This window comes from Mytilus edulis, chromosome 5 (genome assembly GCF_963676685.1).
Source record: "Mytilus edulis chromosome 5, xbMytEdul2.2, whole genome shotgun sequence".
Lineage (NCBI taxonomy): Eukaryota > Metazoa > Mollusca > Bivalvia > Mytilida > Mytilidae > Mytilus > Mytilus edulis.
Genome location: NC_092348.1, coordinates 64,365,761 through 64,381,074, shown reverse-complemented (window position 1 = coordinate 64,381,074; position 15,314 = coordinate 64,365,761). Strand labels below are relative to the sequence as shown.

The 15,314-nt window shown below is 31.4% G+C and overlaps 1 protein-coding gene across 1 annotated transcript; it reads right to left on the bottom strand.

Moving 5' to 3' along the window:
• Window positions 1-3,456: 3,456 nt before the first annotated feature.
• LOC139524210 (cytochrome b5-like) lies at window positions 3,457-15,308 on the bottom strand. Its single transcript, XM_071318866.1, has 6 exons — window positions 15,142-15,308; window positions 11,469-11,505; window positions 10,497-10,588; window positions 7,677-7,703; window positions 6,765-6,805; window positions 3,457-4,506 (listed from the first exon to the last, which is right to left on the bottom strand). Exons 1-6 carry the CDS (start codon window positions 15,247-15,249, stop codon window positions 4,422-4,424), a joined length of 390 nt encoding a protein of 129 aa, XP_071174967.1. The 5' UTR covers window positions 15,250-15,308; the 3' UTR covers window positions 3,457-4,421.
• Window positions 15,309-15,314: the final 6 nt, after the last annotated feature.

Below are 15,314 nucleotides of genomic sequence, written 5' to 3'. Positions count from 1 at the left end.
TGCTCCGCTCCGCGAAATATGTTTGCCAATACTTTTAAAAGAGGCTAGTTACAACCAACATTTAATACTATGTATGTATGCAATACATGTATACGCAGTTGGGAATATAAAAGATTCATTTCTGCAGAGGATGATGATTAATCTTAATTAAATGGTACATATAATGACTTGACTATACATGTATCATTTGAAATAAACAAATCATTTAACCAGATGCTCCGCAGGGTGCAGCTTTATACGACCGCAGAGGTTGAACCCTGAACGGTTGGGGCAAGTATGGACACAACATACAAGCTGGATTCAGCTCTAAATTTGGATTGTGATTAAATAGTTGACACAGTATAGGTTTCGGACACAGACTGAATGTGGTCTAATGAACTTAAAATACTTTTTTTGCCTTTGAGCAATTCACTATGCTGTTGAATATTAATCCTCTCAAAAAAATGTTTGAAGAAATTTCCTTTTTATTTATGAAATCTGAAATGAGAAAAATTTAACCCCCCCCCCCCCCCAAAAAAAAACCACCACCATTTTTTTTCACATCCCCCTTTCCCTTTTTCCAAAACTGATCTCAATTCAAATTTCTAATGGAGTTTGCAACAATAACTACTCATTTAAATACATCATAAAATATTAAAATGTAACAAAAGGTGCTTGTTATCACTGAATGGTAAAGATTGTTTTAATTTATCAGTTGGTAGTAAAAGTGAATATACATTGTATATTGTATAAAACAATGATTTAAGTTGATTCAACTACTATTCTGGACAAAGAAAGATAACTCCAATCAATTAAAAATTTCTTGCTATTGCACACTATTGTGCAATTAGATATTTCTTGCTATTGCGCAATACTGTGCAATTGAAAATATTTGCTATTGCACAATACTGTGCAATTGAAGATTTCTTGCTATTGCGCAATACTGTGCAATTGAAAATTTATTGCTATTGCACAATACTGTGCAATTGAAGATTTCTAGCTATTGCTGAATACTGTGCAATTGAAAATTTCTTGCTATTGCACAATACTTAGTATAATAATTTTGGATCCTGATTTGAACCAACTTGAAAACTGGGCCCATAATCAAAAATCTAAGTACATGTTTAGATTCAGCATATCAAAAAAGCCCAAGAATTCAATTTTTGTTAAAATCAAACTTAGTTTAGTTTGGGACCCTTTGGACTTTTAATGTAGACCAATTTGAAAACGGGACTAAAAATTAAGAATCTACATACACAGTAAGATTTGGCATATCAAAGAACCCCAATTATTCAATTTTTGATGAAATCAAACAAAGTTTAATTTTGGACCCCGATTTGGACCAACTTGAAAACTGGGCCAATAATCAAAAATCTAAGTACATTTTTAGATTCAGCATATCAAAGAACCCCAGGGATTCAATTTTTGTTAAAATCAAACTAAGTTTAATTTTGGACCCTTTGGACCTTAATGTAGACCAATTTGAAAACAGGACCAAAAATTAAGTATCTACATACACAGTTAGATTCGGCATATCAAAGAACCCCAATTATTCAATTTTTGATGAAATCAAACAAAGTTCAATTTTGGACCATTTGGGCCCCTTATTCCTAAACTGTTGGGACCTCAACTCCCTAAATCAATCCCAACCTTCCTTTTGTGGTCATAAACCTTGTGTTTAAATTTCATTGATTTCTATTTAAGTTATGGTGTGAAAACCAAGAATAATGCTTACTTGGGCCCTTTTTTGGCCCCTAATTCCTAAACTGCTTAGACTAAAACGCCCAAAATCAATCCCAACCTTCCATTTTATGGTCATAAACCTTGTGTCGAAATTTCATTAATTTCTATTTACTTAAACTAAATTTATAGTGCGAAAACCAAGAAAATGCTTATTTGGGCCCTTTTTGGCCCCTAATTCCTAAAATGTTGGGGACCAAAACTCCCAAAATCAAACCCAACCTTCCTTTTGTGGTCATAAACCTTGTGTTAAAATTTCATAGATTTCTATTCACTTTTACTAAAGTATGAGTGCGAAAACTGAAAGTATTCGGATGACGACAACGCCAATGTGATACCAATATACGACCAAAAAATTTTTAATTTTTGCGGTCGTATAAAAATTGTATGTTTTCGAATATCATAAATATAGTTGTGAAAATGAATAATCAGTCCCTTGCTTTAATGAAAATGAAAAAATCTTGCTTCAATAGTGCAGAAAATGAATAATCTGTCCTCATAGTTTACAAAAATAAATAACTGATCAAAAACAAATCCTCCTTTTACAGTGTGTTGTACTACTTTTGGGACAAATTATATCAAAATATAGAAAACTTCATCGCCTCAAACTCAAAATATGGACAATTTTATCTTTAGGGCGTCTTGAAATATTTTGACAGCTTCCGAAGTGCTATTTTTCAACCTTTTTTACCTGGACCAAATCACTACTTTCCTTAAAAATTCTGGACCCAAACTTTTTTACAGTGTAATTTCAACCCCCTACTTGCAATTTGAGGCATAAAACATGGAGAAATAAATTTGGAAGGGGTATAAAAATTAATGGCAAGTAACCCACTGTCAACACTAGGGACTATATTTGTGAACAACGAAAATCAAGGAACGACAATGGTGGTCTCGGACCAAACGTGTCTATGGACAACAATGACGAATCAGATGACAACGCCGATGACAACATCAGAGCATAATATGAACTCCATAAAATGTTTGCGATCATAAAAAATGTTTGGATAAATAACCAATACCATCTTTACAATAATTTTTAGGTTTTTCCTGATCTTTATGTAAGCATTGCAAAATGTCTTATCAGTTAACCTCCATCACTGTACTTCACAGATATTTCTTTAAAATTTACAGTCACAAGAAAAAATAAATGATTGCATAATACAAAGGTGATAAATGTACTTGTATGACCACTTTACATTAAATAGTTCAATTACTCAAAAATATCAGGGGATTAAGGCAGTGCCCTCCCCCTTGTGGAACTTCATATAAGATCAAGGCATAGACTTTTACAAGTGTCACTCCTCAGCGTTGGCTTACCTGCCCCCAGCCCTCACCCCAGTTTCAAAATCATAGATTTGCACCTCAATCTCTATGTGGTATCTACAAACAATGCTTGAAAGTGTCAAAGAAGAGCCATAATTCTTTCATAGAATTTCATTTTCCAATATTTTGTGTTGGACTAACCAATGATACTTTTGCATTAAAATAAAAAGCATTCATTAAAGTATTTATTTCTGATTGTAAGCTTCATAATGGAATAGCAAATACAACTCTATTCATTTAGCTTCTTACTTTTATCCTGATACATGGTGGAATTGATATAGAAATACATAAGTTTCATCATATCCTAATCACACAGTACCACAGATTGATAATTGTTAATTTGTGTAACAAACATGACATCTACAATAATGCTGCATTATTATAATGCACTACTAAAAAGCACAATTCAGATTTTTTTTCTTCAAATTATTTTATTTATTCACTTCTTGAATGAAATATGCTACAAGTTGTTCCAGTTAAATGAAGATGCACAACATAAATCAGCATAATTAATGATTAAGTACATTTTTTTTTATGTTTAAACTCTTTATTTTGGGATTGTGAAACAGAATATTGAAGTGTTTTCTTTTGAAATCCATAATGTGATAACTTGACAAAAATCTTTAAAAAAAAAAATGATATTCAAAGCAGAATTTTCTTTAAAACAAAAAGAAAAGGATAAATATTGTTTAAATGATTACTAGTAACACTATCTACCATTATATGTATAATATATATCTCTTTTAAAAATTGTATTATACAAATACAAATTCATAATACTTGATAATATATGAAATTATAAGTAACTTTTATAAAAGCATATACAAAACTTTTATCATTAAAGACAGTTTACAACAAAAACTGAATGTAGCAAATAATGTGATGGTATAACTTATCTTCTAATGAAAACCTTATAAAACTAAATGTTAACAGTTCTTAACATGCTACAAGATTAAATTACACAAATGAACAATCTCCAAATATTGTATAATTTCTTCTTATTACAACTTGAATGTTTTAGTTTCTTTATCAATTATGTTGTTAAAAATATTACTGACCATAATTTAAGTAATTCCGTACAAAAAATTAAATGAAAATTTGTGCCATTAATAACAGTCATGGTCATTTTTCAAAAACATAAAAACATAAAAAAAAAAAAACTTATTCTATCTTGAAAGTATAAATGAATTCTTTAAAAAGCAATGTTCTGAAAAGAGAAGCAACAAAAACAAGACACAAAATGACTGATCCCTATATCTTAATCATACTTTACATAATAAATAATTTCAACAACCGTCGATATTTCCTCACAATTTATATTACTTTCCCTACATACATTCTTCTTTTACAACTATAAAACTGAAGTATGACATTTGTTAATTGTTTTGTGACATAAAATATCTATAAACAAGAGCTGCGGCTAATGCAACACCAAATGGAATCAGCCAGCCAGTCAAGGAACTGAAAAAGAAAAAAAAAAATACATGATGTTAAACAAATTTTAAATCGTTTTGTTTGTACTAAGTTGACAATAAAAATTAAAAAAAAATTGTTTACTTTTACAAATTGTGATTTGGATGGAGAGATAAATTTTGAAATTATTAAGAAACTAAGGTTTCAACTCCCTCAGGGAAATTTGACTTTAAATGAATTTGGCTATCAAATTTAGGTATTTTTGCCATATAGCTCTTCAACGGTTTCGGTACTTATACATCCTCGGATATGTTTGGCTTTGAGCTTTCCTGATGAAGGTAAATCCAGAAAAGCGATTCGGACGCATTGAAATTTTTAAACGTGTTGTTTTCAATTTTTTTGTCTCATTGACATAATACCTAATCCTCTTATATCTATGTACGTATACATGTATTTCAGAAGAAAAGCATAAGTATGAAATCTTATAAACAGATATTAATATAAAATGCTTCACTGAGCGCATCCTGATACAACCACAGAGGTCAAACCCTGAACAGTTCAACTGTTGGGGCAAATTTGGACACAATATTCAAGCTTGATACTGTATGAATTTGGATTGTATTCAAATTTTAGACAATGATAGGTTTCTGACACCAAAAAAATGTGGTCCAAGATCTTACAAATCTGTTGTGCAATACTGTGCAATTGAAGGTTTCTACTTTCTTCTTGAAATTTCAAAAATTTTGAAAAAATATATGGACCCCTTTAAAAAATTGGAAAAAAAATCACCCCCAAAAACTTTTTGAATCCATCCTTGGAGCAATTACCCCAAAACTCAATTCAAGCCTTTGTAGTATGGAACCTTATAGTACAATTTCAAAGAGATCCATTCACTTAAACACAAGTTATTGTCTGGAAACTAGAAAAATGCTTGTTTTTGGCCTATTTTTGGTGCCTAATTCATGCATGTTTCAGGCAATTACCCCCATGCTCAATCCCAAGCTTCCCTTTGAGATATAGAACCTTGTGGTACAATGTCAGAGAGATCCATACACTCACACACAAGTTATTGTCTACAAAAATGCTGCTGTATTAAACATTGTGGTACAACTACAATTTCAGAGCAATCAAAATACTTATACATTAGTTATTATCCTGAAACTAGAAAAACGCTTGTTTTGGGCCCCTTTTGGTGAACTTATTCCTAAACTGTTGGGACCATCATCCCCAAAATCAATGCCAACCTTCCTTTATGATATTGAACCTTCTTAAACAAATTTCCAAGAGATCCATTCACTTAAACTAAGTAATTGTCTGGAAACCAAATGTGTCTTTTCAGATGACCGCACAGAAGACGACATCATACCATTATCATTCCCAAATTTTTTTTGAGGTCGAATAATAAGTAAATGAACGGTATAGTCAATGAGACAGCAAACTTATAACACAAAAGGCATCTAAGACAAAAGTTCATTTCATCTTTTTTCTTGTTATAAATTCACTCAAGAATATGATTATCTGCTTGAATAAACCAGGAATCATGACCAAATATATGTCAAAAGGATTCATAATCAATCATCAAAATCATTTATTTCAGGTTTAGATCTCAAAAGATTAGGTTCAATGAAGCCTACATTTCTAGCTTAAATTTCATATTAAGATTTTATGGTCATCATTGCAATGAATCATTGCCATAGTTGAAAGAATGAAAAGATATGACGATATGACAGGAATAAGAATAAATTATAGTTGTCAACAAAATTAAATGAAAACAATCAGTTTCTGGTTTTTTTTTATACTAGCTGGAATCATTTAGTACATGCAATGACAAAAGATAGATCACTTTGTTTGTTTTAATAAACTATATGACTAGAATCTTTAGTTTGTCAAATCAAGTGCTTTATGTTTTCTAGGCCTATATGTATTAAAAGCAAAATCTCTGAGGCTCCCACAGGGTACCCCCCTCAGGTCGCAAGGTCGCTTTTAATTAATCAAGAGGTCGTTTTTAAGGGAAATGTACAGGTCACAGGTCATTTTTCCCAACACAGAGGATGGAAGTCAGTTGGAGGTCGTTGTTTTTCCAAATTTTAAAGGTCGCAGGTCGTTTTTAGAAGGCCCTCAGTTCGGAAGTCACCTCTTAAAAACCCAGAGGTCGCAGGTCGTTTTTTATATTTTATTGGCCCATATGAAGTGTAAATATTACAGTTGACACCACATAACCGTATATTGGCTAAACAATGATATCTGCTATTGTAATATTATTTCAAAACCGAAACAATTATTTGATTATTAATTATTGTAATTACCTCCCCTGGCTTGATGAAGGTGCGTTTATAGTTGTATTTTCCTGAAAGAAACAAGTCAAATATGAAGATATAAAGATTAATGCTTGGAGGAAATATATTAATATTCACAATAAAAATAGTTTTTCCTTTTCCTTTATTTTATCTTATGGTTGTTTTTGTAATAGCGTTGTCAGTTTATCATTATGAGTTTGAATATCCCTTTTAAATCATCTGCCACACTCTATCATTGTAAGAAAGAAGGAGAGTGTAGCTGTGGATTCATTTAGGAGATAACTGTATTGTATTCTAAGCTCCGACGGCATCAAATCCCCAATTGATGCCGTCGGAGCTTAAAATACAATATTGTTATCTCCATTCTAATGAAACTGACAGAAAACAACATTAAAACATGTATTTAAAATATGTCATATGCCGTCTGCGCTTGGGCGTTAGTCCCATAGCATCAACTGTCAATTGATGCCATGTAAATAAGTGACGTTATCCAATCAAAATGAACATTACAAACGTTGTTGCATTAGAATTAGTTTTGTTGATACTTTATATAACCAATTCTGATGAAAGCCTCCAGGAATTTTGTATTTTGTCAAACACTTTATTTTCTGGTTTAACCCTTTCCCCACAAAATCCATCAACTATTAGTGTAGATTGGAATTTAAATTTATTCTAATTCATGCGACACTGAATCTTACATGTAATCGGATGAAATAAATACATTGCAAATTTTGTTTAATTTAAGATATATGTTTGTTGTAAATAAGCTTTAATAAGTATTGTCTTATTTGTACACAGCTAAGAACTAAATCAAATAGGCCATATTTATCAACTACTATACAAAGTTACTTTGGGACCCAAGTAGTGTATAGTTGGATTGTTGTTGGCGATATAAACACATAACACATTAAATTAACTTACCTTTATTGGTATGGATTTCCTGTCATCCTGCAAGAAAACAAATATTATTTTATTATTTTAAGTTTTGACAGTTTATGAATGAGGGGGATAGGGCCTTTATCAGGACTCTGGGATTGGGTGTTTTTAAGCTCAGGATTTCGGGATTGACCCTTTTGGGATCCTTGAATTCTTTTTTTCGAATTTGGTGATGTCTTGATTTTAATTTATTTAGGTTCAGGACATCAGGATTTCGTAGTTTTAAGGCCGGGATTGTGGGATCAGGACCCCCCCCCCCCCCCCCATGAATGTTTGCCAATCACATTTTCATCAATATTCTGTATCACTTCATGAACATTCCAAACAAAAGCATCAAGAATTTTTGTCCCAAATTATACCTTTTTTTTTTTATATATCTGTACATGTATACCTATGAAAATATAATGATATACATAGATCTCTCACATAAGTTTAACATTAAAATCTAATACAATTTGCTGTACAAAGCAAGGTTTACATTCATATACATCAAAACCTTCTCACCCTAATATGCATGCAATATTTGCCACTGAACATTTCACATGACCCCGTCCAACATTTGATTCAGACAGAGATATCTTACTAGATTAATATTTAGGGGTCATCCATAATTGTCAACCATTTTCCAAAGTGTACAAAACGTACACTTTTTCAGACCCCCCACCCTCCCTCAAAAAGTGTACATCAACCATTTTCAGATTTCAAGAGAAGAATCAATCATTCTTAATAAAAACAAGATCTTGTTTATCATATTTAAGTTTAATATAAAAATTTGCATTGAAAATATTAAACTAAAACATATCTGACTGTTTTATTTGATGACATCTATCTGTGATGCTTGTGTTTTGTCAGAATAAAGAGTACAAAGAATAGTGTTTCCCCTATCACACAGTGGGAATGGTAACTCCAATGAAAAAGGGCACCTAGAGCATGCAAAATATTAACAAAAGTGCACTTAAATTTTGTTAAGAATCAAAGAAAAGGAAATGCATGGTTATATTGCATTGGTAAAGTATGGACTGACAGTTGTTGATGGAATCAGAGCTCAAGACAACAATCAATAAAAGTGTATTAATGTTTTAAAACATTTTAAGTTTTTAAATTTCCCGCCTGTATTTCTATTTAAAAGGTCCCTGTAAATATGCCATTCATGGCACTATTATGGTTTATGTATATATACTGTAACGTGTACATATATTAGATATTAAGGTTAGACTTCATATGGAGGTGTTCCTAATTAAAGGAGGCTTATACTAAGAAAAATAAGTTTACTAACGGTTTACTGATTTACTATTTTGGAATGCATTAAAATTTTGAACTTGTTGCCTTTTGTTGGCTGTTGTTCGTGTGTTTCTTTGTCAATTGTGTTCTCCAATTTATTTATATTGTAGTCCTGTGGTGTTGCGTTGTCATTTTAATGTTATATTTCACATGGCTATAAAAGAGGGAGGTTTGGCATGCCACAAAACCAGGTTCAACCCACCATTTTTTCCTTTAAAAATGTCCTGTACCAAGTCAGGAATATGGCCACTGTTATATTATAGTTCGTTTCTGTGTGTGTTACATTTTAACGTTGCATCGTTTGTTTTCCCTTATTTTTGAGTGTAAATTCACATTGCGATAATTAAGACGTGTCACGGTACTTGTCTATCCCAAATTCATGTATTTGGTTTTGATGTTATATTTGTTATTCTCATGGGATTTTGTCTGATGCTTGGTCCGTTTCTGTGTGTGTTACATTGTAGTGTTGTGTCGTTGTTCTCCTCTTATATTTAATGCGTTTCCCTCAGTTTTAGTTTGTTACCCCGATTTTGTTTTTTGTCCATGGATTTATGAGTTTGAACAGCCGTATACTACTGTTGCCTTTATTTACGAGGAAATTAATCGAAGGACCAGTTTAAAATATTTTCACAAAATTGCGTCTTGTCAAAATCACAACATTCAAAGAATTTAGTGTTTCCGTCGATTTTGTTTATTAAACAGAGTGAAACGATAACGATCTATAATAAATCAGGTGAAATTGACAATCGGGGGTACTGAGAAATGCTTGCAAACTTTTTGTTTAAATAGTTTTACTATTCACATTTTTGAATTATTCATATGACTTGATCTTTTTTCGTTCAATCCGGATTGAGGAGAATTATAATATTGAAATAAATATCATCAAGTGAAAATAATAAAGAAGAAACAAGAGGAGAAACACACCCAAGCCAATTCTTGATTTTATACATCGACTTTCCCTACGGAAACGAAATAAATTCCGCAAATATAAAAAAAAAGCGTACGGTAAAAATGTTGATTTTTTAACCCCCTCCCCCCAAGTGTACGTTTTGTACACTTTGGAAAATGGTTGACAATTATGGATGACCCCTTAGAATGATCTAAATTTTAAATGATTATATTGTTAATTTCATGTGTATATGTCACAGTGTTAAAAATAAGGTATTTTTTGTATTGCTTTCTCTCTTAATCATGTTGAAAAATTATCTGTTGTATGGTATGACAGTCAAGCAACAAAAACAATCAAATATATGTCCATTAAACACCATGCCCATTAATCCTATCACATTTTCAATTTGAAATCTTAACTTAGCATATATAATTAAATTAAGAATTAACATCATAATGAAGATGAATACCAAGTTTCAAGTTGTTGTGACAACAAATTCAAATTTAACTATCTTATTCTAACTCTAATCTGATATATAACAGAATAAGACATAGATCAGAAAACATAATGCCCCCTTAATTCTTAAACAAAAATTGCCAAAAAAACCTTGGTCTTCACTATTTCATTAAACAAACCTCATGTAGTGTTCCTATAACGTAATCTTTCATAAGATCTCTAGCGTCAGTAGAGTGACCAACATCCTCAAATGCTTCAGTGGCATCTCGACCTAAAATTAACAATGAATCAAAAGTTTTAGGTCAGTAATTCTTATATGATTTGCATATTAGGGAATACGTTGATATGATTTTATCTGTTGTATGGAATGAGTCAAACAACAAAAAACAATCAAATGTCAATAAAATATGCCTGGTTACCCTATCATATTTTTAATTTGAAATATGGTTTGAAACATTAACTTGGCGTACATGTATATAATTACGTTAAAAGATGAATATTAAGTTTCAAGCTATTGTAACTACAACTGCATAGTAACCTATCTAAATCTAACTTTAATTTGATATACATGTATGGCAGACTAAGATACAGCATCTGATTGACATTTGTCCCACATCTTCTTTCATTCAAATAGAAATGTTAACTTATGGAGAAGACAGGTGTATCTTTGACTCCTCAAAGAGTTCAATCGGTTGACAGGGGCCACTATTAAGCAGTGAATTTGACCTCAGATCTATTGATCCCAAAATTAAAATGTCTCTGTCCCAGTCTCTATATCTTCCATCTGTATAAGTTTCATTCAAAATAAGGCCAAATAAAAACATATGTGTGACTCCAGTAAACCTACCTTCCCTACTTTTTCGCCTCAAAAATAGCCTACTCTAAAGATTTTTTTGTCTTTTTTCATTAAGCACTGTTAAAGTCAGAATGTTGCTCCCATAGACTCAATGTAAAAAAAAAATCCCTACCTACTTACCCTAACTTTTTTTCAGATGTAACTGGAACCACACATACTTTTTTATTTGGCCTAAGTAAGTGAAATAATACAAAATATTTCTGCTTAGTTTCTCCAATTAGTGATTATTTTAAATTCAAGTGCTTGTGGAGTTATTTCATTTTCAATTATTAAATATAGATGATTTTTCTAATACCTGATTGCTCTAATAATACTTCTTCTCCACCAGGATGCTGAAATACAGGAAACTAATATTAAAATCATATTTATTTATTTACGATTGTGGTTACTCATTAAAATAACAAATTACATGAATAGAGAGTATATTATCCCAAGTACACTCATCACTTTCAAAATTGAGAATGGAAATGGGGAATATGCCATAGAGACAACAACCGGACAAAACAGCAGATAACAGCCAAAGGCCACCGATGGGTCTTCAATGCAGCAAGAAAATTCCAAATCAAGAGGTAGGCATCATCTAAATAAAAATCTGTACTAGTTCAGTGAAAATGGACGTAATACAAAACTCCAAAACATTTAAATGAACTAAAATGAAACCAGATGCTCTGCAGGGTGCAGCTTTATACGACCGCAGAGGTCGAACCCTGAACAGTTGGGGCAAGTATGAACAGTTGGACACAACATTTAAGCTTGATACAGCTCTGAATTTGGATTGTGATTAAATAGTTGACACAACATGGGTTTCTGACACAGAATGAATGTGGTCTAAGAACTTAAACTTAATCAAAGTGATGGAAATCACTCATGGAAAGATTAGAAGAGTAGTTTGAATAATTTCATATTAAGGTATGGTGAGGGAAAATGATCATTAATAAAGCACTATTGGAGAAAATTGCATTTACAGCAGGTCTTTAGAAGGAGAAGAGTTTTTCCAGTATGAGGATAAAATGAGCTCAAATTAAATAATACGGCTCTCTTAACTTGCACAATTTTATTTAAACTGCAGTTTATATCTTATCCAAATAATGTTGCCTGTGCTGAACATAAAATCGAGACCAACAGCTAAGAACATTAAAGTGTCAACAAAAATAATCTAAAAATGTTGTTTTGTGAAACATAGGTTATATGACATTGAAAGATTAAAAGTCGTAGAGTGTCTCAATATTTAAAGTATTTTTCAACACAGGGCATTGAAAATGTACTTTTTCAATGTAAACAAATTAAAAAAACTTTTTTTTATTGAAATGTGGATTGATGGGGAATAAACTAATAATTAAATAAACAATGGTTTGTTATAATTAAAAGTTTTAAAATTTTAAAACTGTTTCAAGCCAAATCCTGATAAAAAAAATTAGGGAACCAATCTAAATTGTTGATTAATTACAGTCTACAGATGTTTATTGGAAATTCATTAAGAAAATTATAGGCCTTACTTGAATATCTTATATATATATATATATATATATTCATATTCATATTTCATTTTTTTTTTTATAAGATCTTGTTATTCCATTATTTATCTTTCAGACATAATTTACAGAATCACTTTATGTAATCACAGGGATCTCCATGGATGAAAATTGAACGATGGAGGAACTTTCACCATTACAAACCGTGACTACGCTGTAAAGTGTAGCGCGATCGGAAGTATTTTATTCTTCCATACAGGGAATGGTGAACATGCTAATTCAATTGCTTATTTAAATTATATTTATTTGAATTTTCATTATAGAATTAGAAGTATCAATATTTTCATTTATTGCCGTTTTTAATCATTCAAATGCCAAGTCTTCATGGTCCCCCCTTAGTTGAGAATGACCAAAAGCTGTCATGGAGGTCCCCATGTAGATTTTTTGTATTTTTGGTAATTGTTATGGGGGTTAAAAATCATATGATGTGGAGCTTATTTTTCATGGACACTGTCAAATTCAGAACCCATTACCGGTATGGCTGATTTGCAGCAACAACAAAACGATTCGTACGGGTTATGTAAAAGGTTAAAGAGATTTATAAAGCAAATGTTGACAAATGAAAAGGTTTTTAATGACTTTATCTTGCAAATTGATGCTGTGCAACATGCCGCATCTTTCGAGTCTAAAAAAGTAACCGGAAACGCGGATGTATCAATTTGATTGTAATATACGAAATGAATTCGGAATTACGATACGATATTTCTTTACAGGAAATATTTAAATTTTTACTTTTAAACTTTTAAAGTAATTCTAAATTATCGTTACAGTAGTACTCAAGTTATTTGCGATGAAATAATATTTACTGTTTTGCGTCTTATTTTGTACTTCTTTAAAAAGGAGGATGCTGATTGCGTAAGTCAAAATAAAGCATGTGTTCGACTTGTTCAACTGTTTTCTTTGTAACTGGATTATTTATTAATTTAATCTAAATTATCATAATCATTTGCTGAAACTTATTTGGTTAATTCGACAAATGGATCGTCTATCCTCAGATAGTATTCTCCTGTCTGGTTTGTTGATCTACCTGTACAAGCTCAGGTACAAGTGATTAGCGATCTTAATCCGGATACCCCCCAGGCGTTAGAACTGTATTGGATTATAACATAAAAAGCCTAAGGGTTATGCAATGACATGCATTTGATTATAATTGATAAAAAAAATGGCGTCGGGCTACAAAAAAACGATGAAGTTTTGAACGATGGCGGAAGACAATTTAACGATGGCGCAAGACAATTTAACGATGGAGCAAGTCATTTGACGATGGCGCAAGACATTTGAACGATGGCGGGGCGCCATCGTTAAACAGGCCATGGAGATCCCTGATAATCATAATGTAGATAAAAAGAAATAGGAAATAATAAATGTATCAAACATCTAATATACACATTTGTGTATTCAATTATGAGGTCAAATATTTGTATATTGAGTTGCATATATATTAGAGTATAATTATGTAACACAGATGTTGAAAGGTAATGTGGTCAATTTGATTGACAGTTTAGGAGGTGGGGCATTATAATTAAAGGTCTACCTTGTCTCTTATTGTTTGTTGATAATGCCAGTTGTCAATCATATGAGTATTGTATCAATACTCAATAACCTAATCAAAATGTTTTAAAATAAGCCTGCACATCAACAAACTTTAATGATATACATTCTTAAATGAACTGCTCCAAAAATATACCCATTTTTTTCAGTTTATATGTGTATTATGTGCACATACATGAGAACTATAGGGAACTATATTTCAGTGTGAAAACATTTAGTAAAGGTAGCTAACCTGTAGTGTTGTTAGGGAGGCCAGTGCCTTTAGAGTAAAGATTTAAAACAAGTTCTTATCTTTCCAAAAAAATTTAAATTAGACATTTACCTATTTATGGTCCAATATCCAAAATCTAAATACATGGTTAGATTCAGCATAACATAGAACCCCAAGAATTCAATGTTCAATTTTAGACCCTTTATTTCGTTATCAAGCACCGGTAAGGGGAGTCTAAACATTTTGTTGATTTTTGTTTTAATTTTTATTTTGTTAACATCAAAATTGGGACATAGTAAATGGGACCAAGAACTTTACAGGAAAATATAGCTATTTTAACTTAGAATTAAATTGTGAAAGATTTGTTTAAGTGTGTTGAGTATGATGTCATATGGTACTTGTATATAAAGGTTAAAATGTGGATTGATACAGAACTGCAGTTTTACCCATTCATAAATTATACACAGGAATATTATAGTACAATAAAATTTACATTTTAATATAAAATTATTATCATGTATTAGCTTTGAACATGCCGAATGATGAATTTCTTTCATTTGTCCATAATTTATCCTTTCAATTTTTGTTTCGTACGTCCTACATCTTGACCTTTATGATTATGTGTCCCAATGTGAATGTCAAGTCTTTAAAACCATCTGCCCATCATAACTTACCTCTTCAAGAAACTTTGAAACATCATAAACATTATCATGAATGATCATAAGAGTCTTTGTTTTATCAGTGTTGTTCTTTACGTCGGCTTCTCTGAAAACTTTCGTCATTTTGCAAAAGTCGAGATTTCGTGAATGTCCCGGAAATGAAAGAAAACTTATAAAATTCGAAACGG

Excerpts from the sequence above, each read along its gene's own strand:
- LOC139524210 (XM_071318866.1), bottom strand. The coding sequence starts at position 15,249 with ATGACGAAAGTTTTCAGAGAAGCCGACGTAAAGAACAACACTGATAAA. Across the intron at positions 11,506-15,141 it reads TTTCAAAGTTTCTTGAAGAG|CATCCTGGTGGAGAAGAAGT; the intron begins GTAAGTTATGAT and ends CCTGTATTTCAG. Across the intron at positions 4,507-6,764 it reads CCTTCATCAAGCCAGGGGAG|TTCCTTGACTGGCTGGCTGA; the intron begins GTAATTACAATA and ends TTTCTTTTTCAG.